Genomic DNA, 27,907 nt, shown 5'->3' with positions numbered 1-27,907 from the left:
AATACCATAAAAAAAATCAAATTACATTAACTTATTAAACCTGTTTATAACAACCGTTTTATCACTTAGCTTTCTAATAATTTGCTTTTTACCTGAGCCAGTTTTATTGAAGATTAACTTTGACATGCTTCAATAGATGCCCCTAATTAACCAAAATTACTCCATGCTTGCACTGACATCATTAAAAGTTTATTGTAGGGTAAAACTCTTATGCCAAGTGATGACTAACATGTCAAGACTGAAATTTATTAATAATAATCAGAACTACATGGTTTCTGAAACTGCTACAGTTGAGTGGGCGTAACTTAGTTTGAATGACAAAGTGATAATAAATTCTGATGAGTAAGCCACACTTATTTCCAGAATGGAAGTTTGAAGAGTGTCAAGAGCGCAGCTTCAGGAGAGATGGCGGCAGGAGGCTGACTCAGCTTGTGGTCTTCTCATTCCTGCTCAAGGAGCTTCCCCAGCTGATAGTTGATGGTTTTCAGGTGTTTCTTGGCTCCCAGAATCGTTCTTGCTTTAAACAACAGAGCTGGAAGGCTAGATGAGTCATACTGTTGATGAAAGAGCAATACTTGCTTAACCAGCATCATTAGGAAACCATGTATTAGCCCATCCCAGCTCCTCAGAATATAATGTTGAATAGAACCAACCAACAAAGCCAGAGTAGATCTCTGTACTCCAGGCAACACAAGTTGACTCAAAGAACTGTGGCATCCGCATGACAGAAAATGGCAAGTCATGCCTCAAAACTTGGACTAGGCAAGTGTGTTAGTGGTATGTAGGGTCTACTTGATCTCATTTATTTTGAACCAGCAACGTCTACAAGTTTCCTTTTACTGCAAGAACTAATGGAATGAGAACAACTGGCCTGTTAAAGTCTACAGCAAAATAATCTCAAAGGTCTCATTTAGGAAAGTTACTTAGAGGATCAATTAATTAAGCCTTAAAGGTTGTCGTTCCAAATGTAAGGACAAAGTTATAACACTACTCAAAATCCAACTCATGACCTGGAAATAATTAACAAAGCCAAACTTCCTGCTAACTATCTGAGAGAAATTAAACTCCTGTTAAATAATTTACTATACTTTTAGCAGCTTGCTGACAAATGTGTTTCCAAGGTATTTTTCTCAGTGACGAAAACTGAGCAGAAAAGCTGTCAGACAGTGGTGACATAACAATGGGACTTGTTTTCTGCCACACACATACCATGTTATTAGAGAAATCAACTCAACAGACGTAGGTCATCTCCACTCAAGACGCCTCAAGCACCCGCTCTCAAAGGAGTGGGAAGAATACACTTGGAGCAGCTGCGGGTTTCATTTAGGAAGAGGTGTGACATATCCAGATGTCACAGGAGAAGGATAGGTGCCTGACAGTAAGGGTACAACAGGCACTGAAGGTCCCACACAGCCTTATCTATGACAGCAGACTGCTCCACAGTTACCACAGCTTGGTTTTTAAGCCTTAGGGTAGATCTGGGAGAGCATTTGCCTAGCACATGAAAGAGTGATCCTGGCCTAACCAAGAACTATGTACAGGTTAGGTCAAAGCTACTATCAACTTTCACAAATTTAGTGATCAAATCCCTAAAATAAAGTTTAAGTGTATTTTAAAAACATATTTTTGTAACTCTACTATATGAACAGATCTTCGGCTCAGGAGAACTTAGATCAATGTCAGATCTTAAAATTGAATTTAGAGGTTACAAATACAAACCTGATCATTAGATGCTCAGAGACATTGTGTGTAATTACGTATCACTTTCTCTACACAAGCCTTAGTGTAATTCCTTACACAGTTCTATACTCCATCCTGTTGGTGTAATTCTATATATAATTCTACTAGGATAATCATATTTTTCTAGTTCTATTAGGTATTTAAACTTACAATTTTTTTAGCAAACATTTCTATTAATCTTAATTGAGTGTCATAGCAATAGTGAAGACCCAGGAGCCTACTTCAAAGTGTATTAAAATAATAGAAAGCTTCCCTTAAATGGAGGAAAAAACAAACAAAAAATTGGAAGATATCAGCAAATCACTTAAAGAAAACCAAGAAAAAGAAATCAAACATATAAAAGAAACTATTCAGGACTTGGAAACTGAAATAGAAACCATAAAAACACAAGCCAAAGGAATTATAGAAACAGAAATCATGAGAAAAAGATCAGGAACCACAAATGCAATCATGAACAGCAGAATACAACAAATGGAAGAGAGAATCTCAAGCGCTGAAGATACAATAGAGGAAATAGACTCATCAGTTAAAACATTAAATCTAACAAAAGCTTAACACAAAATATCCATGAAATATGGGACACCATAAAAAGGCCAAATCTTAGAATAATAGGTATAGGAGAAGGAAAAGAAGTTCAACTCAAAGGCACAGAAAATTTATTTAACAAAATCATAGAAGAAAACTTTCCCTACCTAAAGAAAGATAACCCTATGAAGATACAAGAAGCTTACAGAACACCAAATAGACTGGATTCAAAAAAGTCCTCTCGCCACATAATAATCAAAACACTAAACATATAGAATAAAGAAAGAATATTAAGAGCTGCAAAGGAAAAAGGCCAAGTAACATATAAAGGTAGACCTATCAGAATTACACCTGACTTCTCAATGGAGACAATGAAAGCCAGAAGGTCATGGTCAAGCATTATGCAGACATTAAGAGACTATTAAGATGCCAGCCCAGACTACTATACCCAGCAAAACTGTCAATCACCATAGAAGGACAAAACAAGATATTCCATGACAAATCTAGATTTCGCCAATACCTAGCCACAAACCCAACCTTATACAAAATACTAGAAGGAAAACGCCAACCCAAGGAAGATGGCTACACCAATAAAAACACAGACAATTGATGATCTCATAGCAGCAAATCCCAAAGAAGGGAAAAGTACACAAATTAACATCACCAATGATGAAAACTAAATTAACAGGAGATAGCAACCACTGGTCATTAATATCCCTTAATGTAAATGGACTCAACTCACCTATAAAAAGGCACAGGTTAACAAATTGGATAAAAAAAAAACAGAATCCATCCTTCTTCTGCATACAAGAAACGCATCTCAACCTCAAAGACAGACATTGTCTCAGAGGAAAGGGTTGGGAAAAAATATATCAATCAAATGGACTAAGAAACAAGCAGGTGTAGCTATCCTAATATCTAACAAAACAGACTTCAAGCTAAAACCAGTCAAAAGAGACAAAGAAGGTCATTTCATATTAGTAGTCACAGGAAAAAATCCATCAGGAGGAAATTTCAGTACTGAACATCTATGCCCTAAATACAAGGGCACCCTCATATGTCAAAGAAACACTTCTAAAGCTTAAATCATATATTAAACCCCAAGCACTAATAGTGCGAGACTTCAACATTCCCCTCTCAACACTGGACAGGTCAATCAGACAAAAAATGAACAGAGAAATAAGAGAACTAACATGTTATGACTCAAATGGACTTAACAGACATCTATAGAATATTCCATCCAAACAGAAGAGAATATACCTTCTTCTCAGCACCTCATGGAAACTTCTCAAAAAAAAAAAAACAAATAAAAAAAAAAAGAAAGCTACATTTTCTCAACTCCTTTACTGTTTCTCAACGTTTCAAGCCATTCCTACCGTTTCTGTGAAACAGCTATGAAACCATGAGTTGTGCACAGTACACATGGCCCTCCAGTACAGTTCTCTGAAGGGCACTTAGGAGTGGCACGGATGCTTCTCTTCACTAAGTAGCTAAGGTGACACTGTGATCTCGCTGACAGAGCCGCTGGCACTCTACAGGTGAGTGCCTGCAGCAGCTTCTGCCGCACAGTAAGCTTGAGTGGGGCTCACCTCCTCCTTTTCTTTTGGTTCTTTCTCTTGAACATCTGAATAGTCTCCGTACAGCTGTTTTAAGTTAGATAAGAAATGTATGGAATTCTTAAGTGATGACTTTCTCTCCTTGAGGTCGTCATATTTTGTCTGTAGTTGTTTCAGTTGTGGTTCTAATCTAGACAACAAAAAAATTTTTCTAAATCTTAAAAAGAAATTATGTAAAATAAATTAATATAAATATATGTATTGTTCATGGACTGAAAGTATTAAAATACCCAAACTATAAAGAACAGAAACCCAAACCAGAAATAACAAAAACATTTTCTCCTACATAAATGACATACAATAAAGTCCAGCAGTCTATAGTGCATGAGCATCCTGGGAGAAGAAGGAAAAACCAGGGTTGGGCTAGCTGACCTGTGCTTACCTCTCAGAGTATGAGTATAATTCAAAATCATATTCTATGTTCCCATTCATCTCAACTATGCTATAGGTAGCAGGGACAGCCATGGCTAACGAGCCTTACAGATGCTAAACTTCACCAGGTCATTGAGTCTGGGAACTACGGATTCCACGGGAATCTGGCTAACAGGCAGGAATAGTCGGCATGACAGTCTAGCTAGGAGGCCTCGCAAAAAGTTCCCCTTAAGCCGGCGGTGGTGGCGCACGCCTTTAATCCCAGCACTCGGGAGGCAGAGACAGGCGGATCTCTGTGAGTTTGAGGCCAGCCTGGTCTACAAGAGCTAGTTCCAGGACAGGCTCCAAAACCACAGAGAAACCCTGTCTCGAAAAACCAAAAAAAAAAAAGTTCCCCTTATTAAAATCCCCTCAAGCTTCCAAGGCTGAAGAAAATCAGCAGAAAATCTGTCACAAGGCCTGGCTAGAAAGATGTGTGGCCTTGGGCCAACAGCAGCCTCTCTAGGGCTGAGTTTCTTCACCTATGAAGAAAATGGGTAACTTGTCATTTATGGCTGAGAAGGCTGCCAGTTTCATCTTGCAAATAAAAATATGAAAACAAATCTTCTCAGATGTAAGAATAGTGCATCTGTACACATGTTTCTCGTGCTTCTTTGTCCTCTCTGTGTTTATTTGCCTGTGTGTTTTCCTAAAGAGAGAGAGACGGCCTGGTACTGGATGGGTAGAGAAGTGGGGAGGACCTGGGAGATGAGGGAGGGGGACTGTGATCAGAAAAACAAAACAAAACATAATTTTCAGCTTGAAAAAGAGCTCTTCACATTGGACAACTGCAGCATTTATTTCTTCAGCAGACTCCAGACTGAACTGGTCGCAGTGGCTGGAGGTCTAGGATTGCATTCCCCGTCCTTCCTGAGGGTGAACCAGCTGAGGCAGTGACTCCCCTGTTAAGTGTCTAATAGCAAAGTTAAGACCATCATGTACTTTCTTTACTACGCTTTCTCAAAATGTTTGTCCTGCTACATCACACCTAGAGAAGGAACTAAAGAGGCTGGTCTCAACACATCTCAATGGCCTCCCACTGTTTAACAAAACAGCCTTATAATAGAGCCATACAATAACTTATCTCATGGAGTCATACTGACTAAGAGTGGGCCAAATGAATAGAGCCTTTAGGAAAGCACCCCTGTCATAAAAGAAGCTGTCAACTGTTACCACCATTACTGCTCTATTTCCCCAATGTCCCATGCATGGCCAGCACCAATGAACACATTTTCTAGTGTCTCCCATAGACTAAATTTGTAAACAAAATGGAATAGACAACTAATTTGTCTCTCAAAAACCTAGCCGGGTGGTGGTGGCACACGCCTTTAATCCCAGCACTTGGGAGGCAGAGGCAGGCGGATCTTTGTGAGTTCGAGACCAGCCTGGTCTACTAGTTCCAGGACAGGCTCCAAAACCACAGAGAAACCCTGTCTCGAAAAAAAAAAAAAACCTAGTACTTAATTACATGGTATTTCAAGAGTTTGCTGACGTAATGATCTGTCCTGTCCCCTTTAAGAGACAAGCCCCGCCCACTCCCCCCCTCTGCCTAGGCAGAGGTGGTTGAAGCCTTCTCACCTCCCCCCTTCCCTTTTACTGAATAAACTAAATCCAAACTCACTCTTCATGGTGTGCCTATCTGCTTCTGTCTCTCACCCGCCTTGGCTCCTCTCCAGATGTTGTGGGACAGGCTGCCTGAGGCTAGACCAGACATGCTGATCCGTGCTGACTCTTCTTTGCTAAGACTCTGCACTCTGCCACTGGGCATCAGAAGCTGCTGACACTGATCATCCAAGTGCAAAGGAAACCTGGGGCTTGTCGTGGGTCACCACAGCAAACAGCACTCCCGTAAGTGACAAGCTCTACTACTGCCCTTTAGGTGAGGTCTTAGCAGGAGTGGGTATTATCTTACCTAAGCAGTTCATCCTGGACTTCAATTAAACGCTGCCGTTTCTTTTCCATGTTGGAAATCATCTGAGCAATACAATAATTTACTTAGGTTAACACAGCAGAAGTCTCACTTCTGCTTACACTGGCCTAGGCACTGAAAGCAGAGAAACAGGCAGAATGCAGCTTAGTGGGAACTTTGAAGACTGGGGGGTGCGGGGAGGGCGCAGGGCCACAGACCCTCCTCTTGCTTCTGGTTTGGCTTGCTTAGCAGTCGCATTTCACGACAGGCCCCAAAGGTAGCAGAGCCAGGTAGTCAGGGAGTGCCTGAGCCCAAATAACCTTTCTCTTTATAAATGACGACAGCGGGCTAACAGAGATCCCCATCCCTTAGTCTCCATCAACATTACAAAATCAAACAAAAACCTGACCCAAAGCACAAAGCCTTGCACAAACTGTGCAGGTTCTAAACTAAAGCAGCTTACTTCCTCCCGCCCTACCCTGTGCTCAGAGTCCTCACCTGGGAGTTCTTCCTTTTCACAGCTCTCAGCACCTGCTCTTCTTTAAGCTACAATGACAACAAAAACACATGCATGCCGAATTTGCCAAAATTAAGTGTTTCAAGTTCCACATGAGAAGCTGCTGGGAGACACCAGTTGATAAACTGTCTGAAAGTTTAAGGACCTGAGTTCAGATCTCCAGCACCGACACGTTTGCCTTTAACAAGTGCTAGTGAAGATGGGAGCTCCTCGGAGCTCACTGGCCGGTCTCGTTATATCAATGACTTTCAGGTTCAGTGAAGCCCTGTCTCCAAAAATACATTGTAGAGCAATTGAGGGAGTTACTTGGCAGAGCCTCTGGCTTCCACATCCACGCACATGTGCAATTCCACATCCACACACCCACAAAAGGAAATAAGGGTGGTTCTCACGTGCTTATTGCCATAGAGCCAGCAAATGCAAGCTTGTCTACAACCACAGGGTACTTCCCAAAACTTAGTTTAAAAATTTTGGAGCAGTCAGGCATAGTGGTGCAACCTTTATTCCAGCACTCACTCAAGAGGCAGAGGCAGGTGGATCTCTGAGTTTGAGACCACAGCGGTCTACCGAGTGAGTTCTAGGACAGCCAGGGTCACACAAAGAAATCCTATCTCAAAAAAAAAAAAAGTAATTTTAAGCAATATAACTATGCCAGTGAACTTACCATCCTGAAGAGTTCTCCTTTAATTTTAAAATAAAATTTCTTGATGGCTTGACAACATATTTCAGACTCTACTCCTTGTCTGTGAATTATTTTAAGAAAACCAAAATAGGTATCAGAAAGGATTCTGAAGGATGCATTTCATTTACTTGATACATAAGTACGTACAGTTTGGCACATATTGTTTAATTACCTAATATAATAATGTAAAACCTATAGCTTTTCTCATACTTAATAAAATTGGGAATAAGAGAGGGGAAGGGAGAGACAGTGAGAGGAAAGGACCAGGGAGCAAATGAAAGAGAAGAAACCTGGTGGACAGGCTCTGGGAACCTTGAGGCAGGACACGGTAACTGCTCTTAGATCTCCAGCCTATGACTGGACTGAGTTGTCAATTGACAAACTAGGGCCTTGAGCAGTCTAGAAAAGCCCTTTACCACTGAGCCACACCCCAAATCAGGTGGTTTTATCATTGAGTTTTCAAGAGTTCTTTGTAAATTCTGAGTAGAAGTCCTTTATCATATATATCTTTCAAAAACTGTTTATTCTCTTATAATTTTATACACACGTTATTTGATCAAAGCCCACTCATTATTCACTCCTATTCTTCTCCCTTTCCTAGCATATCCCTTCTTTTCAAGTTCTACTTTCTTTCTGATCCCCCTTGTGTAATTAGGATTGCCTGCTTAAGCATGGGTCGGTGGGGAACAAATAAATCTCTTGCAAAGCTTTTCTCCCACTCTGTGGACGATCTTTTCATGCTTGACAGTATCTTGCAGAAGAAGTAGTTATTAACTCTTGGGTTGTGTTCCTGCTGTTAGCAAGTCACTGTCAAATCCCAGACACTGTGTTTTCCCTTTCGCTCTCTTCTGGGAGTTTGCTGGTTTAGGTTTACATTTAGGTTTGTGATCCAGTCTGAGTTGAGTGTGGTAAGGGGCAGTACTGGTTGCTCACGAATGTCCCCCTGCTGCAGTGCTTGTGTCTCTGTTCATTTTTGAGACAGGGTTTCTATGTGGCCTTGGGTGGCCTAGAACACAACTGTAGACCTGCTGGCTTCTGCTTCCAGAGAACTGGGGTTAAGGTGTGCACCCCACAGCCAGCCTGTAGCACTGTTTGCTTTTGACTGCCTCCACTGTGCTAACCCCATGCAGGCTCTCTGCCGTATGTTATTTTCTCCAGCACTGCACTGCACTGAGCGCCACAGCTTATAGTGAGCCTACGGCAGCACCAGCCACTCTCAACTTTTCCTCTCCAGGAACACGAGGATTTGTCTGTTAATACCCACAACAGGGATTCTGAAATTGCCTGGCACTAGAAGTCATGAAGAACTGATGTGCTGACAGTACTGAGTCTATTTATAAATGAGCAATACCGCTGCACTTATGAACTTCCGCCTCGACTTCTTCTACCAGTCTTGGACTGTTCTTCCCACAGCTCTTACATAGACCTTATCTGGGGCATTACTTTACGCCAGTGGTGCTAGGCTTTGATTTCAGATTCCGCTAGTCCCTGTGATGTAATGGATTGTTCTTTGCAGTCTCCGTACTTCTCAGCTCTTTTCCCTTATCTACTGTGCTAGCTAAGACGTACATTATAATGTCAGACTGACTGCTGAGAGGGGACAGCCTTGCCTGCTTGCTGACGCTGATGGGAAAGCCTTTCTCTACCCACCCCCCCACTTCCCCGTCATTGGTATGCTAGCTCTAAGTTCCTTGTAGATAGATAATTCTTTATCAAGTTAAAGAAGCTCCATCTATCCTAATTTAATTTAAAAAACCATGCATGGGGGGCTGGAGAGATGGCTCAGTGGTTAAGAGCACTGACTGCTCTTCCCAGAGGACCCGGGTTCAATTCCCAGCACCCACATGGCAGCTCACAACTGTCTGAAGATCAGTTCAGTTCCAGGGGATCTGACACTTCACACCAATAAATTTAAATAAAAGTTAAATAAACCATAAAAATATTAAAAAAAAAAACCATGCATGGCTATTGGGTTTTGTCAAATACTTTCCCTGAATTTAACACATGATCGTGTTAACTTTTCACCTTTAGCCTGGAAATATTTATTTTGCTTTCTAAAGTTGAATCAGTCTTGTATATCTTGGATGAATCTTACTTGGCGGTAGTATTTGTTTTTAATACATTGTTGAAATCAATTTACTAATATTGTGTTGAGTATTTTGCAACTATTTCTTAGGAAAAACAGATACAGATCTACTTGGGTTATATATTTCTTCGTGTGTGCATTTTGGCTAACTGCATCCACTTGACCTAGCTCTGAACAGCAAATGCGCAACCAAAGCAAGAAAAGGCAATGCACAGAATGCAAGGTAACATCTGCAAGCCGTAAATCTGATAAAGGAACAATATCCAAATGTATCTAAAAATCAGCACATGCATAAAACGTCCAACTGAAAAAATGAGCAAAGGACTTGAAAGAAAACAGAAAGACGGCTACCGGCTACCGGCTACCACACACACACACACCAAGCAAGAGGGGAGCAAATGAGAGCTACAGAACAAGCTTACATCCGCACGCGTGAGTGTTAAATACCGAACAAGCAGTGGACAAGTTGCAATGTGGTGGTGGGGAGCAAGGCATGCACACGTCTGTGCCTTTGCAGAGGACAGAGGACAACAGGTGCCCTCCTCGATCACTCTCCACGTTACTCCTTTGAGACTGGGTCTCCCACTAAACCAGGACCTAGGCTGGAGGCAAAAAGCCCCAGCTGCCCTCCTGTCTCCATCTGCACAGCCCTGGTGATACAGCCATGCACAGCCACACCTAGCTTTGCATGTGGATGCTGGGATCCGCACGGGAGTCCTTGTGTTTGCACAGCAAACCCTCTTTCTATTGAGCCATTCTCCCAGTCACTGAGGGCAGAAGTATAAAACGGTGTGGAGATCTCAGAAAAACATCAGACAGTTTAAAAGATAAAAAACAAGTATCATGTGGTCCACCCAGCAGTTGCACTTCTGGTTATCTACACGGAAAGAACTGAGCAAGGAACAAAAATCCACCAGTAATCACAAAGCATCTGCTATGGAGAGGAGAAAGTGGTCAACTGTTTTAGCGGCTGCAGTTCTGCGAAATGAGCAAGTTCTAGAAGTGCGCGGCACAGAGTGCAGAAACCCACCATTCTGCACCTAAAGAAACGGCCAATGGAATATTCTGTGATGTGTTTTCACAATAAAACATTACTTGTCTACTTCACGGCTATCGGGACAGCTGAAGCAGCACTGTTTGCAGGGGTGACTACGCACTTCTCTGCCCTGGGTAGACAGCACCATGGCTGACAGCTCTGGAGTGGCGGCAGCAGGGAACGAGGGGGAGGACAGAGGAAAGGTGGGACGAGGAGCATTGGTAGATGCGGTGGGATGGTTAGTTCTGTCAACCACACAATCGAGAACACAGGGAAGACCGCCTCAGCAGGGACAGTCTAGACCAGGGTGTCCAGGGACAGGCCTGGGAGGGATCTTCCTGTAGAGTTAACTGCCGTGGGAAGACCCACCCTGGACATAGGTGACGCCATTCATGGGTAGGGGCATGGCTGTATAAAGTGGAGAAAGCCAGCAGGGTTAGCAAGCTTGTCTGCATTCCCCAGACAGTGGAAGTGACTAGCTGTTTCAGGGTCATGCGGCCAATTCCCTCAGTGCTGAACACAGCCCAAAACTGTGATCTAAAATAAACCCCTTTCCTTCTAAGCTGCTTCCCAGGACATTTTATCGCAGCAGCAGGAAGGAGACAACAGTGGGGCACCGAGCCCCCTGGCGCCCACCAGCATTCCTCTGGAGTGATGGTGAGGATTCCTCCCACTGACCCCACCCACGACTGAAGAGGGCAGTCTGCCACACTTTACTGCCACACCGTCCCTTAAACGCCTTAGTGAGCTCTACCAAGACCAAGACCAGTGTCAGCGGTGGGCCCCACGCTGTGGCTCACAGCAGGATGGGGAGCCCTCCTTGGACATTAGCCTGCCTTCCTAGATAAACTTCTTTCAGGAAGTAAGTGTTGGGCAAATCTCCTACAGCAGCAGAGGAGCCTCCACAGCCCCTCCCTCCCAGCATGCAGCTTCTGCCCTCCAGATTCCTAAGCTTCCACTCGCTGACTTACTGACTAGCTGACCATCGCCCCAGTGGGTCCTGTTCTCAGAAAGGCCAGATGCATTCACAGCGGGGTGTGACTAGTCCATGTCTCTCAGACCCACTGTGCCAGGCTGCATTTTAAAATAGTTTTGTTTAAGATCTTAGATTTTATGAGTCACTCTCTTGAGGAGAGTGCAAAGCTGGACTTGCGCTGGAGGAAAACGAGCAAGCCCTGACTGCTTCGGCTGTTTCTCCAGCTTTCCCCAGTGAACCCCAGGCTGGAGAAGAAAACCAAAGGCGCGCGCATCTATCTTGATGCTGCCCAGAGGGGTGCTGTAGAACAGTGCTTTAACTATGCAAAGACGGGTCACATATGTTGTTGATACATACATTGTTGTTTAACCATGTAAAGACGTGGTGCTGTCTTACCTTGCCTGCCTAAGGCACCTGATTGGTCTAATAAAAAACTGATCGTCCAATAAACGTTCTAGGGAGTAGAGGGATAGGCAGGGCTGGTGAGCCGAGATAATACGAAGGAGGAGAAATCTATGTTAGAAGGGAAAATGGAGAGAGAATGAGGGAGAAAAAGAGGGAGCTGCTCAGGGTCAGCCAGGCAGCCACCAACCAGCCAGACACGGAGTAGGACATTCAGAATAAAAGAAAGGTAAAAAGCCCAAAGCAAATGTGGATGAAGAGAGACAGGTTAATTAAGTTATAAAAGCTCGTGGGGCAAGCATAAGATGAGGCTGAGCATCCATAACTAACAAGAAGTCTTTGAGTTGTGATTTGGGAGCTGGTTGGCGGCACAAAAGCAAGCGTGCTACAGAGAACCACAGGAGTGAAGCCCTCCCTGCTGCAGCCTGTTCTCTGCATGAGCCACGGGAGCTGCGCAGCCACGGGCTCTTCCTCACCACTGCTTTCATGGGAGATGGAAGGGCCTGGAGTGTGGCCACAGCTGGCATACACGTTCTGACGGAGAAACACTAACAGCACTGGGGAAACACTTCTTTCTAGATTAAATTAATGCCTACGAGAAACGTCTAGACTAGATGATTCACTAACTTGAAACTGGCGTAATAAATGTATGTAGAAGGATTATAATGAACATGTAAAGACATCTTAGATGTGGTAACACTGGAACTAGGATGGAGACAGCGGTACTCTGAGCAAGGTCCAAGGATTACAACGTCAAGGGACTTACTTATACTCCAGGAAGGTTTTCTCAAACACAGACAAAATAACATCCAGCTCCATGATGTCACCACGTCTCTTTCCTTCTAGACACCAAATGTGCATACTTTCAGAAGCATCTAGAATATTAAGCACATGTCAATTTAATACATTCATTATCTGCCAACTGGCTCTAGGTCCTGGACTCTGAACCCTGAAGACAGTAGTCCTCCAGGGTATAAAAAGAGCTAAACCTCTATTCATTTCTTCCCCCCCAGGTCAGAGAACAAACCTGCCTGCTGTCACTCCTTCCTGCGACTACGGCCTTCTGAGACAGGGTCTGCTATCAGTGTGCTGCAGAGTGGGGTCTCCTGCCGGCTCCACTAAACTCTATCACACTTATTTACACGTCACCGCCATTCCTGTTTTCAGTGCTGTTTCTAACTGTACAGCAAGCATATGGTAGGGGTCTACAGTGGCTTGGGAAATGGGATATATCTATCTTAGGACTCAGCAACTTCACTCTCTACTTCTCCAAGAAGAATAAAAACATGTTGATAACAAAACCATGTTGATAAATTGTGCATAAAAATGTCCATGAGGCAGTTCATAAAGAGGCTGGAGCTATAGAATGGGCAAGGCCAGGAGCTAAATCTCTACCATTGCAAGGGCTAAAAACATAAAGAAAGAAAGGGAAGAGTAAACCAAAGGGGGAGGAGTCAGGCTTTCTTTACAATCGACTGTAGTGAGCAAGGACGTGACTCACTGCTGCAGCAATTCCATCTACACAAGACTCTAGCTTTATTATGTGTCTGTGTGTGCAGACACCCAGAGGCCAGAAGAGGGCACGGATGCCCTGGAACTATTGTAAACTGCCTGATGTGTGGGTACTAGGAACTAAACTTTAGACAAATAAGGAGGACAGGGAAAGAGTGGGGTTGGATTTTATCAAACAATATTATATGCATGCATAAGTATTCATTTTTTTTTTTTTGATTTTCGAGACAGGGTTTCTCCGTAGCTTTTGGTTCCTGTCCTGGAACTAGCTCTTGTAGACCAGGCTGGCTTCAAACTCACAGAGATCCGCCTGCCTCTGCCTCCCAAGTGCTGGGATTGAAGGCGTGCGCCACCACCGCCTGGCCCGAGTGTTCATTTTTTTAAATTCATGATAAAATGATAAAACAGAAAAAAAATGTTACTCCAAAGTCATAATTTCTTAATCAAGTGGCAGTTTTAGCCAAGATGGTGGTGTATGCCTTTAGCTCTGGTACTCTGGGGGGCAGAGGCAGATGGATATTGTGAGTTCAAGGCCAGCCTGAGCTACAGAGTGAGTTCCAGGACAGCTAGGGCTGTCCAGAGAGACACCATCTCAACACCACGCCCTCCCCAATAAAGTTTGCTCTTTCAACAACTAAAACAACTTAAAAATGGGAAACCTTAGAGATCCGCTATACAAGTGACAAGGTATAGAGCACCATCCTCTACCTGAGTCTGTGGCTTCGCTTCTTGATTTCTTCCTTCTGCCAGGGGACGGCCTCACTTTCTTCTGAGTTTTCTACCAAAATAAATAAATAAATAAAATAAAATAAAAAAATAGTATAGATTATTTAGGAAAACTTTTTTCTCTAAAATTTAAAGATTAAGCCAACAACATTAGCAAGCCATCGATTGATATTAACTACAGTTCTTGTTTAGTTCATAGGAAAAATTGAAGAACAATCTCGGGCCAACGGGTCCTAGTACATGAAGCTACACACAAGACGCTGCAGCAGTGAGGAGCATGTGTGGGTGCTGATGGGATCGTGCCTGAGAGAGGCGACAGCAATGACAACATGCTGAGAAACCCCCCACTCGAGACCCGCTAGCCTAACAAATCCTAAAACCAGCTCCTGATGGGATCTACCGGGAAGAGCACAAGGGTCATAGTATGAAGAATTCCAAGATGACTGACAGGCACAATTCCCTCCCTCTCGAGTGCGGACAGCACCTGGGAACAGGACCAGGTCTGTTCCCTGGACTCTACAGGTGGGTGAGACGCCACTGTGGGAACCTGGGGAGTCTGGGGCTGGCTCTGCAGGTACAGGCACCATCCTTCAAGGGCCACAGAATAGCGCCTGTAGGAACTGAGAGCAACCTCAACCTCCAAGAGGAGAGAACAGGGACCTCAGGATTAAAGCCTCAATGAACTTAATTCTGTCAACAACTCGAAAACTCTTTAAGAAGAAATTCAAGCCTCACCTGAGATGTCAGCCCTGGATTTCCGCCTTCTACCACCCCGAACAGAGGAGCCAGCTAAACTGAAGCTGGACACCCAGCCTGTGGAAACTACGACATGATAAACGTGCGTGTGTAAGCAACCAACTCTGTGGTCATGAGTGTGAAGCCATTATAGACAAACAGAGAGGTAGAGTCCCACTAAGTTAGACAATGGGAAAATGTCTTAGGCTTTTACACACTCGCCCTAGCAAAGGATAAAAATCAAGCCTGTAACTCCAAACCCCAGGCAAATGTGAGGCTGAGTCTGCCGGGACAGCCACTCCCAGAAGGACTGGACACAGCTCAACATCGCTAAACAACATGGGCTACATTTCATGACTAAAACGGACACACAAGAAAATGTGAACCAGAGTTGGGACAAAAACAGACTGAAGAGAAAGAGCCAAAGACGGTGCAGGCAATGGTTTAGGAAGCAAAGGCTGAAATGAGGCGGTCAGGACACAGGCAGACCCCAGCACACCAGTAAGTCGGGGTGGGGGTAAAAGCATTCTCTGTCCGGTCCAGCTTCTGGTGGCTGTGACCGGTGCTGCGGCTGCTTCACCCGTCTCACTCCACCCTGTGTCTAATCTCCATCCCTCTTAGAAGAATACCTATGACCACATCCGAGGGTACACATATAATGCATGAGCGTATAGCTTTGGCTACCGATATAAGCAAAATTATTTCTCTAAAATAGTCAACCAAATGAGTTAATAAAACAATATATAAGAACATGAACCAAGATACTGTATTCTAGTTATCTCAAAAACAAATCATGACAATTATGACCCATAGCATTTTTTTTTTCATAAGGAAACAAATCAAGGGTATATGAAGACTTTGCTAAACTGTAATCCATCACCGAGCAGGCTGTACTTACACACTGAGGAAGACACACCCACACACACCCATACACCCTCACAATTAGGAAAAGAAGAAGCCATGTATTTGAAAAAGAACAATGAGGTGTATGGGAGGGTTTGGAGGGAGGAAAGGGAAGGGAGAAAGGATGTGATCATATTACAATATCAAAAATAACTAATATACCCATCAAAGCATCAAGACTGTATGTAGACAGCATGGGTCCCCAGGGAGGAATGCAGCACTGGCTAAAGGGCGCCCCAGAAGGACTGGAGCACACACCAGGACACAGATGTTGTTCTGGATTTTAGAACTGTAGATAAATTTATCTTCCTTTCTAGATTTTTCTGGTTTTCTAAAAGAAGCATTGCTTTCTGTAATAAAAAGCTCTAAACTTATTTTTAAAATTAAAAAAAAAAATCTTCTTAATCTTTTTCTTAGATTTATTTTTGCTATGTTTAAATGATGTGTATGGGGCAGAAGAGTATATGCCCAGGAACGCAAGTACCCACAGAAGTCAGGGGTGTCAGAGCCCCTGGGGCTGCCGTTATAAGCAGTGTAAGCTGCATAGCACAGGTGCTGTGAATCGGACTCCAATCCTCAAGAAGAACACTGAGTCATCTCTCCAGCCCCTTCTTAATCTTTTTAATGAATGTTTCTCTCTGAGGGGCAGATGGCAAACCAGCGGTCTCTGTATTGCTAGAGTCTCTCCTACAGCAGAGGGCTGAGTGCCTTGGGGTCTCGTCTTCTTGGCCGTGAGGTTTTCCGCTGGCTTCACAGGGGGTGCCGCCTGGGGCTGCTGTGCTGGCTTCACAGGGGGTGATACCTGGGGCTGCTGTGCTGGCTTCACAGGGGGTGCCGCCTGGGGATGCTGTGCTGGCTTCACAGGGGGTGATACCTGGGGCTGCTGTGCTGGCTTCACAGGGGGTGCCGCCTGGGGCTGCTGTGCTGGCTTCACAGGGGGTGATACCTGAGGCTGCTGTGCTGGCTTCACAGGGAGTGCCGCCTGGGGCTGCTGTGCTGGCTTCACAGGGGGTGATACCTGAGGCTGCTGTGCTGGCTTCACAGGGGGTGCCGCCTCGGGCTGCTGTGCTGGCTTCACAGGGGGTGCCGCCTCGGGCTGCTGTGCTGGCTTCACAGGGGGTGCCGCCTGGGGCTGCTGTGCGTGTGTTCTCTCTGTGGACCTCACTTTCCTCCTTACATCATCTTCAGAGCTCTCAAACTCATCGCTGATGGGCTCAAGCATTCTTGGCTATGAAGGAAACAGCATTGCTTGTTTAGAAAATTCAACTCTTAGACAGGCGGATCTCTGCGAGCTCAAGGCCAACCTGGTCCACAAAGTGAGTTTGAGGACAGCCAGGGCTGTTACACAGAGAAACCCTGTTTCCAAACAAAGAAAAGTTAAATCTTATGACTTCTTGTCAAGAAACTATGGGATTCCCATTTCTCACTCATAAACATCAAAACTGAACACAGCATCCAGAAGACAGCAGGATTAGAACGCCACCTAGCTCTCTCGGCCTTTGAGAGCCACAACCTGAGTACACTATTGAATGCCACAGCAAGTGGCTGGGGAAGGAGAGCTGAGAAGTCTTTCATAACATTTCGTGCATAAACATATTTTTCCTGGGCTAGTTTGATAGTGTGACAGGGAGAGGCATGTGCCACCAGGTCTGCATTCAGTCCCTAAGACCCACAGTGTGTAAGTGTCGAGTGGACCCCCACAGCTGTCCAGTTCAGTCCCTAAGACCCACAGTGTGCAAGTGTCGAGTGGACCCCCACAGCTGTCCAGTTCAGTCTCTAAGACCCACAGTGTGCAAGTGTCGAGTGGACCCCCACAGCTGTCCAGTTCAGTCTCTAAGACCCACAGTGTGCAAGTGTCGAGTGGACCCCCACAGCTGTCCAGTTCAGTCCCTAAGACCCACAGGTAGAAGTGTCGAGTGGACCCCCACAGCTGTCCAATTCAGTCCCTAAGACCCACAGGTAGAAGTGTCGAGTGGACCCCCACAGCTGTCCAATTCAGTCCCTAAGACCCACAGGTAGAAGTGTCGAGTGGACCCCCACAGCTGTCCAGTTCAGTCTCTAAGACCCACAGGTAGAAGTGTCGAGTGGACCCCCACAGCTGTCCAGTTCAGTCTCTAAGACCCACAGGTAGAAGTGTCGAGTGGACCCCCACAGCTGTCCAGTTCAGTCTCTAAGACCCACAGTGTGCAAGTGTCGAGTGGACCCCCACAGCTGTCCAGTTCAGTCTCTAAGACCCACAGTGTGCAAGTGTCGAGTGGACCCCCACAGCTGTCCAGTTCAGTCTCTAAGACCCACAGTGTGCAAGTGTCGAGTGGACCCCCACAGCTGTCCAGTTCAGTCCCTAAGACCCACAGTGTGCAAGTGTCGAGTGGACCCCCACAGCTGTCCAGTTCAGTCTCTAAGACCCACAGTGTGCAAGTGTCGAGTGGACCCCCACAGCTGTCCAGTTCAGTCCCTAAGACCCACACGTAGAAGTGTCGAGTGGACCCCCACAGCTGTCCAATTCAGTCCCTAAGACCCACAGGTAGAAGTGTCGAGTGGACCCCCACAGCTGTCCAGTTCAGTCTCTAAGACCCACAGTGTGCAAGTGTCGAGTGGACCCCCACAGCTGTCCAGTTCAGTCTCTAAGACCCACAGTGTGCAAGTGTCGAGTGGACCCCCACAGCTGTCCACTGCATACTGTACATGCCACATACATACAAACACACACAAATGAATATCATTATTATAAAAGACATTTCTAAGACTTTTCTGTATGAAAAAATACTGCTGCAGGATTTTTTTCTCTATCTGCCTCTACTCCAAGTAAAAAGGTTTCTTAGAAATAGAGAGAAGAACAGTCCCACATACCTTTTTCGTGCTGCTCTTTAGAGAACTGCTTCCTCTTGCTTCAGTCTCAGAAAGGTTCAAGCTGCCAAACAACAAGCCATCAGCACCGTGTACATGACATTCTCCACACGATGCTTCAGCGTGAAAACCAGTGGGCCGTGAAGGGTTTTCTACCTGCCACGGGCAGGCCTTACAAAACCATCTGTAATTCTGTGGGGTAGTCTGAATGTAATTGTCCCCATCAAGCTCATTGGGAGTGACACCTTTAGGAGGTGTGGCCTTATTGGAGGAGGTGTGGTCTCGTGGGAGGAGGGCTTTGAGGTCTCATATAAGCTGAAGTCATGCCCAGTGAAGCAGTTCACTTCTTGTTGTGTTGGGGACTGTGGACCCCCAGATCCTAAATTTCCTGTAAACAACTTGTTTTTCCAATGCTTGCTGCTGCTCTGAGCAAAACAACTTGTTTTCCTGTGTTTGCAGATGCTCGAGACCCTCAGGAGTTCCTGATGGTAGGAGAGTGGTTTCTGGTGGGTTTGGCTAGGGCGTGGCTATCAGTTAAGGATTCCTATATAAGCTGCCCTGGAACACAATAAAGGGGGCATTCTTGGGGAATTCAAGACCTGTGTCTCTGTCTCTGTCTGTATTTGTGTGTGTCAATCTCCAGGCCCTTGCTAGGCCCGTGAACCATCCCGTAGTACAGGCACAGTACCGTAATACATGTAGTACAGGCACAAGATTGTAGTACATGAAGTAGTACAGACATTACACTGTTGCTGGCATATCAAGATGTAAAACTGTCAGCTACCTCTCCAGCACCATGTCTGCCTGCAGGCCAACATGTTCCATCATGACGATAACAGACTGAACCTCTGAACTGTAAGTTGCCACCCCAATTAAATGCTTTCCTTTATAAGAATTATCATGGTCATGGTGTCTCTTCACAGAGATAAAGCCCTAACCAAAACACTCCGGCACCAGAGGATCCAACACTTCTGGAATCCTAGGGCACCTGTGCTCACTTGCACACACCCACACATATAATTAAAAAATAGTTAAAGTAAATTTAGCCCTCCCCAAACAAACCAAACAATCTGCTTAAGATGGACCCATACCTTCTGCCCTCTTCTCTTCCGTGAGTGGCTGGAAAGACAGGCGGCCTTTTGGGCAGCTCCTCTTCGGCATCAATAACAGTACTGTGCAGAGGAGGGTCTATAAACACAGAAGAGCAAATTTACCACGGGCTGTCTAGGGAATGAGGTTGTATTCCCTGACAGGGATACCAGGCAATCTTTGTTTAAATGGTCAAGCAAATCAAAGTCTATCCCACATGCCACTTCCCAGATATGTTTTAACTCGTCCCTCAGTAATAGAAGATGTAAACCTTATTGCCAATAAAAACATGGCTTCAGGGGCTAGAGAAGAGACTCACTGGCTAAGAGCACTTGTTGCTCTTATCAGGGACCTGGACTTGATTCCCAGAACCCACAAGGTGGCTTTTAACCTTCTGTAACTCTAACTCCAAGACATCCTCTTCTGGCCTCCATAACCACCAAGCATGCACACGGTACCGACATACACGCAAGCAAAACCCTCATACACACAAACTAAAATAAATCTAAAAAGAAATTTTAAAGGCATGTTTTCAAATTATATATCTATATCTCATGTATATTAGTAGAAATGTTTTCATAACACAAGATAAACATGAGTAGGAAGCCTAACCGGGTCTTTCCCTACCACTATGCATGTGCACTATCGAACACACCCCTCGAGGCCGCTGCGCTAGTTATCAACTGCTCAAGCTTACAGTGTGCCCCTCTGACTTCATCACTCACAAGCACCGAGCATTTAGATAGATGGCACTGGGGAGGGCGCCTGTCCTCTCGAGTTCACCTGGACTGCAAGGCCTTTACACTAGAGCAAGAAGTGAACCTGAAGGAAGACGTAGGTGACAACATGGTCTTGATGGAAAGGCAGGGAAAGGGGATGCTAAGGCTGCTCCTACCTGCTGGGTGCGGTGGATACGGCAGGGATGGAAAATCTGAAGGGGCAAAGGAGGTGACCAGTCTCAACAGACGTAATTGCTGCAAGGGGAGCTGGGAAGAGCCAAGCAACCAGGTTTTTTTTTTTTATGTTCCAATGTTAGTATGATGTACAAACTTAAAAGTTTTCTTTCCAAAATAAATAGCAGTTTAAATACTGAACATGTCAATTGCATGATTTTAAGGCTGATAATATATTCCGTGATGCCCTCAACTAAGCAATAGTATTGATTTCTTCTACAGCTGGGAGTGAGGGTCATCAGTGGATGCCCAAAGATAAAGAAATCAGTCCTGAACTTTCACAAGTCAGCTTCTCTAAAGATTAACAACCTATCAAGAGCACGCCCAGAATATATTTGACATCATTATAAAAATGTGCATACAACCATTAGATACATTTCACATCTCTTACATAAGTCTAACCAGGATAAGAGAAAAGAGGAAAGAGAAAGAGAAGAAAGAGGAGAAAGCCCAAAGTAGCAAGGCTGGGTAAGCCAGGAGCTGAGCCACACACACCGATGTAAGATATAAACTGTGGCAGCCACTGTGGGACACGGCATCGAGGAGTCCTCAAACACACAGCCCTACAAGCGGTATGGCTGATGTACACCCCAGGGGTCCTACTTGTGGGCACCTGCACAATAGTGAAAGCAGGGACTCAGAGACATCTGCACACCAAATCTCCACTGACAGATGAGTGCATGACCAAGTCCGCTTTCTGCTGCTGTGTTTTGAGATCAAGCTTCATGTAGCCCAGGCTGTATACTCAAGAGTGACTTTCGACGGCTGGTTTTACTGCCTCCCCCTACCTCCCAGGGGCAATGATGACAGTGTGCTACCACATTCAGCTGGGATCGGGCTTACAGAAACAGTCCTGTCCTGTAGGCAAGATCCTGAGCCGGTCCCCAGCACCACAGACACTCGTAACAGGACAAAAGGCATTTCTAAACCACGATGAAAGTCATGACCCGAAAGGCAATACACTGGATGAGATTAGCTGGATACAAGAGGACAAACGTGCTGGACAGTTTGATATCAACTTGACACAGTCACCTGAGAGGAGGGAGCCTCAAGTGAGAAAATGCCTCCAGAAGATTAGGCTGCAGGCAAACCTGTAAGGCATTTTTTTTTTATTAGTGATTGATGGGGGATGGCCCAGCCCATTGTGGGTGGGGCCACTCTTGGACCTGTGGTCCAGGGTTCTATGAGAAAGCAGGCTCCAGGAAAAGCAAGCCAGTGAGCAGTACCCTTCCATGGCCTCTGCATCAGCTCCGGCCCCCAGGTTTCTGTCCTGAGTTCCTGTCCTGACTTCCCTCGATGATAGCAGTGAAGACAAGTATAAGCCAAACAGACCCTTTCCTCCCAGCTTGCCCTGGCCACGGTGCTTCATCTCAGCAACAGCAACCCTAACTGAGACAGCCATGTACCTTCCTCTCACGTGAGGCTCCTAGAGTCGCCCAATTCACAGAGTGGCTGCCTGGGGCTGGGCCATGAGAACAGGGAGCTGCTTACTGGCTATGGAGTCTGAGTTTAGGATACTGAGAGTTCTGAAGATGAATGGTGAGAGATGGCTGCTCAGCAGTGTGAACGGACCTCCCTGCCACGGACTGCTGTGTTTAAAACTGGTTAAAATCGTAAAGTTTGTGTGTAGTTCAACCCTCTATGCATACAACACCACAAGGAGACATTATTTTATACTCACTAGACTGGCTAGAATAAAAAAGTCAGAATGTTAACACCAAAGTTGGTATAAACTCCCTATAGATTCAACAGTTCTCCTAGGGGTATGTCTCAGAAAACAGCACACACACACACACACACACACACACACACACACACACACACGCACGCACAGACACACACATGTACACATTCACACACACACGCACGCAGACACACGCATGCACACACACACACACACACGCACGCACGCACGCAGACACACACATGTACACATTCACACACACACGCACACACAACCTTGACCACGAATGTTCATAGCAGCACAGCACTATGATCAAGATAAAGAGAACCCAAAGCCAACTGAGCATTAGTAAGCCATAAAATTTAAGAATGAAGTAGATACACGCTACAACCTTGAAAACGTGATGCTAATTCAAAGAAGCTCGCCAGAACAGGATAGATAGTCTATGATTCTATTTATATGAAATGTCAGAAGAGACAAAGCCATAGAGTTTGGAAGTAAATTTACAGTGTCCAGGGACCAAAGGAAGGGAAAGGGGGCTGGCTGGTGTGGGGAGGTTCTCCAGGCCAAACCTGCTCCAGCCTTAGATAACGGACACGCTAACTAAGCACCGCAGCGTCCACGTCCTGACAGGAATGGAGAACACGAACCGAAGGACTCATTCAGCTCCTCTTCATCTCCCATTTCTCCCAGCATGCTTGAGGCAGAATTATCCGAGAAGTCAAATGGGTCCTTAGGCTTGTGCTTTTGACCAGCTCTCTAAAAGTGAATAAAAGTAGTCACTGAAATGGAGACCGTGTGGACCACTCTCTTCTCCTGAGGACCCTACGGTCCTCCTAAGGAGTCCTGCGGTTCCTAGAAGCACTTGACACTTTTGAACCTCGCCACGACTTTGATGATTCAGAACAGGGAAAGGTGAAACACTTGTATGAGACCAGAGTAGACTAGGTTCTGGTGATCACAAGATCTCTCTACCAACTATTAAGCAGAACCATTATGTACAGAAGCAGATACTGACAAGCTAGGGAGGGATGAACATGGCTGTGTTTCAACAGAACTGACTTCTGGGCATGAGACATCTTCATTTAGGTCACCTTTATTTGATTTTTTGAGACAGGGTTTCACTGTGTATTCCAGGCTTTGTTTTTTTGTTTTTTTTGGTTTTTTTGGTTTTTCGAGACAGGGTTTCTCTGTAGCTTTGGTGCCTGTCCTGGAACTAGCTCTTGTAGACCAGGCTGGCCTCGAACTCCCAGAGATCCGCCTGCCTCTGCCTCCCGAGTGCTGGGATTAAAGGCGTGTGCCACCACCGCCCGGCTCCAGGCTGACTTTGAACTCAATGTACAGGAGTCCTCCTAAGTGCTAGGATTATAAACAGGTGTGAGCCATCCCATCCAGTTTATTTAAATCATTTTAAAAATACAACAAACAACAAAAAACATTCTTAGTTCACAAGGCTGTACAAAAATAAATGGCAGGCTACCTTTGGCCCACAGGTATCATTCACCTAAATCCTTGATGTAGGGGACAGTATGATCCCCTCCCCCAGAAAAAGGGCATAAGCTCATGAGCAGTTTTGACTGCACATAGGATAAAGCTGCCTTCCTACCGGACAGAGAAGAGGACTTCCAGCTCCTTCTGTTTCAATACACAGACGAAACCCTAATCCCGATGAAAGACCAAAATGAGATCATCTTCTATGGTAGCTTACAAAATACAAGAGGATATTATTACAGATAAGGAAAGTCTGGAAGCTATTAAGGACATGCAATTACACTGGCAGACAAAAACCCAAGCCTCGGGGAAAGCCGCATCCAGAGTGTTATATGGAGAAGTGCCAAGAGACAGCCTAAGATTTGCTCTCCAGCCAAGGATGCCTCCCTCACAGACAAGGTAACTCCCTCTCCCAGGGAGGGCCTGAAAGCCGACCAGAAAGGCTGGGAAGGGGTGTAAGCGAGTAGAGAACCACTCCCCACCCTCACCCCACCCCTGAGCACAGTGAACTTTAGCCACCCTGAGTGGGGGTGGGCAGGAAAGCGGAGCAGGATCCCAGAGGTATGCTAGAGATTCCCACAGTGAGGGAACACCATCCAGGTTAGAGTCAGGGCAGCAGGGTGGACCTGCTGAAGATGGAGAAAGTCAGGCAACCCACAAGGCCACCAGCACTCCGAAGAGCTAGTCCTAATGGAAAAGCAAGCACCTTCATAGCCCTGACTGGAAACGGCGATACAGGTATTTGGAATTAGCAATCAAGAGTGTGTTAAGCAAATGCACTTGCCTTTAACACTTCCTGAAGAAAAACAAAACTATTACATGGACCAAGAGGAATACCATAGGCCCACACACAGCTGTTAAAAACTGTGGCAGGGAGAAATTGCTATAAGTGAAAAATGACCATACAGAACATTTTACAACTTTTACACGATGTCAATATCTGAATAAAATTAATGTCAATCTAGGTGCAAAAGGAACTTTTTCTTTTCTTTTCTTCCCTTCCTTCTTCCCTTCCTTCTTTCCTTCCTTCCTTCCTTCTTTTGACAGGGTTTCTCCATGTAACAGTACTGGCTGTCCTGGAACTTGCTTTGTAGACCAAGTTAGCTTCAAACTCACTAAGATCCACCTGCCTCTGACTCCCAAGCGCCACTACCAACCGGCAAAAGATGGTTCTAAAGTGTTGATGAAGTTCCTTTTCTCCATCATACTGGAAAAAGCACTTTTCTTCTCCTGAGACAGGGTTTCGATGTGTAGCCTTAGCTGTCCTGAAACTCGCTTTGTAGACCAGGCTGATCTCAAAATCACAGAGATCCACCTGTCTCTACCTCCTGAGTGCTGGGATTAAAGGCATGTGCTACTACTGCCAACTGATAAAGCAAATTTTTAAGCTATCATTAAAAAAAAGTTTGCCAAGAGTAGTCTACAAAAATGTATTTCCCGTGGAATGATTTTGCTTTCAATGGTTTAAAAAAAATCATGTTAACAAAGACTACTTACGTGTCTCCTAGAACGTGTTCTTCCCAGAGCATTCTTTGATTGCTTTGCACTATTAAAACAACAGAGTTAAAAGAGGGAATTAAAATATTTTAAGTAATTCGGGAAAGCACTATAAGCTGTGATTCTTCCCAGGCAACCCCGTCCCAACTGTTCTCTTCATCAGTGCTCACCGAGCAGAGCAGACACCATGGCAACAAAGGAAGCAGAATGGGAAGGGGCGTGTGCTCAACACCCCACTTTGTAAACCATCTCCACTGTGTGTGTTAGGTTACAACACAAAGGGGATCTTCCTATGAGTTGCAATAAGATGCTTTCAAAAGGCAGCACCGGGAAGAGAACTTTCCCAAGACTTAGTCTGCGCATCTGCGTGAGGACCTCCTGTACTCTAACCCTGGTTCTCAAATTTTAGCTGATGTCAGAGCAGCCTAAAAGGCTTGGGCTGGAGATGCAGGCCAATGGTACACTTGTCCAGCACACATGGGCCCTAGGTTTCATCTCCAGAACTGAAGTTGGGGGCTATCCTTCGCTGCTCTGTCTAGCTGGCTGGTTAAAAACAAATTGCCTGAAGTCACCACACCCCCAGTATTTGACACCACAGAAACTCTCAGCTGAGGCTAAGATTTCCCATTTCTAACCAGTTCCCAGCTTTAGCCGATTCTCAGACTGACAGAACATTTGATCTGTGATAACTACAGACTACAATTCCAGGGTTCAGAAAGCTTAAGTGACTTCTGACTGCTCCCCATGACGGAAGTGGGTATGAAAACCAGGTACATAAGCTGCTTAGCCTAAACTCTTTCCTGTGTTTTCTTGTCTGTGCTCCAAAAACACAAAGAAATTTCCTTCTGGTTTGGCTGGCCTAGAGCACCTTCAAACGATGGAAATCCCTAAGTCTCTGTTGTACGCGCCGGTGTTTTAGGAGTGAAGAAGGAACAGATTTCACGAGGCTCAAGCCTCAAGATGCTGAAACAAAAACCAATGGCTTAGAAGATTTTTTGAACATTTCCCTAGTCAGCTGACTTGCAATCTTCCACTGCAAACCGAGTGTCTTCGGTACCTACAAACACCATCTTCCATAGACAATCTTCCCACGGAAGGCCTCCTACCCAGCAGAGGACCTTTTTACCCAGATCCCTACCAGGTTTTGGATGCGCGCCAGACACTCGCAGAACATCCTTCGCCAGGAGATCCTAGACCCAACCTTCCAGAGCACAATTTGGTGACCTCTTTTGAGATGCATTTGTCTTTATAATAAAAAGATGCCTGACGCACCCTGTATGTGCTTTAGGCATTTAGGTCATCCCAAATACTAAACAAGCGGCTGCTTGGTCCCTCTCTGGAGATCTGGTTTGGTTGCAGGGTCCGTGTTGCATCCAGCTTGACCCCTGGGACTGTATCCCCCTCCCCAAGACTCTAGGGCCGGACCTGTGGGAACCAAGGCCGGATCGGCGAGTCTCTGAGACAAGCTGAGCCCGTCCTGGGAGGCGTGCGGGGCGGCTGCACTTACCCAGGGGACCCCGGGTATCTCAAGCTTCTCCGAGCCGCCATCCTACCGCTCCCAACACCGCGGACTGCCAAAATTCGCGCCAAGCTGGAGCTGTTCGGAGCAGCCAATCAGAGTCTAGTCCTGTCTCTGCCCCGCCACTTCCGGGGCGGGCCCAGCCGGCTTCCAGCGCGAGAGCATGGCGAAGACCCGGACCTGGATTACAGGCTGCAGCGGAGCGGAGTTCTGACGCGTACCGCTGAGCTGCCACCGCTCTGTTCCTCCTACACTAATACCGCTCCAGGGTTTCGGAAATTCGTGAGCGGAGACATGATCCGGATGGTGCGGGTGAGGGTGGACCCGAGCCGCTCCTGGACTTCCGGGAGGCTTATTTGCTTGTTTTGGGGATGATTGTCGAGCGCCTTGCTTTGAGAAATGCAAGTCCTGCTTTTAGCTCCCTACTGCAGCGAACTGTTGAACTTGACATGTTATTGGTCCTCCTTTTATAAATAGGGAGGATTCCTTCTGATCCCATACTCGTGCAAAAGAATGGAAAAAACTTAAATGGACCAAAGACCTAAGAGCTAAAACGGCAAAACTCAGAAGGAAACTGAGTCAAAACAATGGTCTTGGGCAATGATTTTTTTTTTAATTTATGTGTATGAATGTTTTGAGTGTGAGAGGGAGGGAGGGAGACAGACGTACGTGAATGGTCCCTGTGGAGGTCAGAAGAGAGCATCGGACACCCTGAAACTGGAGTTACAGATGTTTGTGAGCCACCATGCGTGTACTGAGAATCGAACCCGGGGTCTTCAGTAAGAGACTTTAAACGTCTGAGCCATCTCTCCAGCTCTGACAATGATTTCTTGATTAACTTAAAACACAGCTGGCTATAAGTGTAGAGATGGGGAGGAGGGGATAGATGGTTGTACAAAAAGGTGGATTATTTAATTCCACCAAATCACAAACTTAAAAATGATTAGAATGAAAAAAAATTGAATGTCCAATTTTATGTTATATATTTATCACAATAAAAATATACATGCAAAGGAATATAATATTGTAAAGATAAAACACAAGCACCCAT

At 45.4% G+C, this 27,907-nt stretch overlaps 1 protein-coding gene and 1 long non-coding RNA gene across 2 annotated transcripts; one reads left to right on the top strand and one right to left on the bottom strand.

Moving 5' to 3' along the window:
- Positions 1-165: 165 nt before the first annotated feature.
- Positions 166-26,926, bottom strand: Cenpu (centromere protein U). The gene is made up of 13 exons (XM_075986749.1): positions 26,845-26,926; positions 25,338-25,386; positions 23,000-23,108; positions 19,715-19,811; positions 18,627-18,687; positions 16,795-17,004; positions 14,121-14,190; positions 12,667-12,775; positions 7,383-7,461; positions 6,700-6,747; positions 6,205-6,266; positions 3,855-4,011; positions 166-554 (listed from the first exon to the last, which is right to left on the bottom strand). The coding sequence occupies exons 1-13, from the start codon at positions 26,883-26,885 to the stop codon at positions 441-443; spliced, it is 1,206 nt and encodes a 401-aa protein (XP_075842864.1). The 5' UTR covers positions 26,886-26,926; the 3' UTR covers positions 166-440.
- Positions 5,916-16,212, top strand: LOC142857797 (uncharacterized). Its single transcript, XR_012911868.1, has 3 exons — positions 5,916-6,140; positions 12,914-13,097; positions 14,331-16,212. It is a non-coding gene; the product is annotated as an uncharacterized LOC142857797 (long non-coding RNA).
- Positions 26,927-27,907: the final 981 nt, after the last annotated feature.

This window comes from Microtus pennsylvanicus, chromosome 9 (assembly GCF_037038515.1).
Source record: "Microtus pennsylvanicus isolate mMicPen1 chromosome 9, mMicPen1.hap1, whole genome shotgun sequence".
Classification (NCBI taxonomy): domain Eukaryota; kingdom Metazoa; phylum Chordata; class Mammalia; order Rodentia; family Cricetidae; genus Microtus; species Microtus pennsylvanicus.
This window is presented reverse-complemented; position numbering and strand designations above follow the sequence as displayed.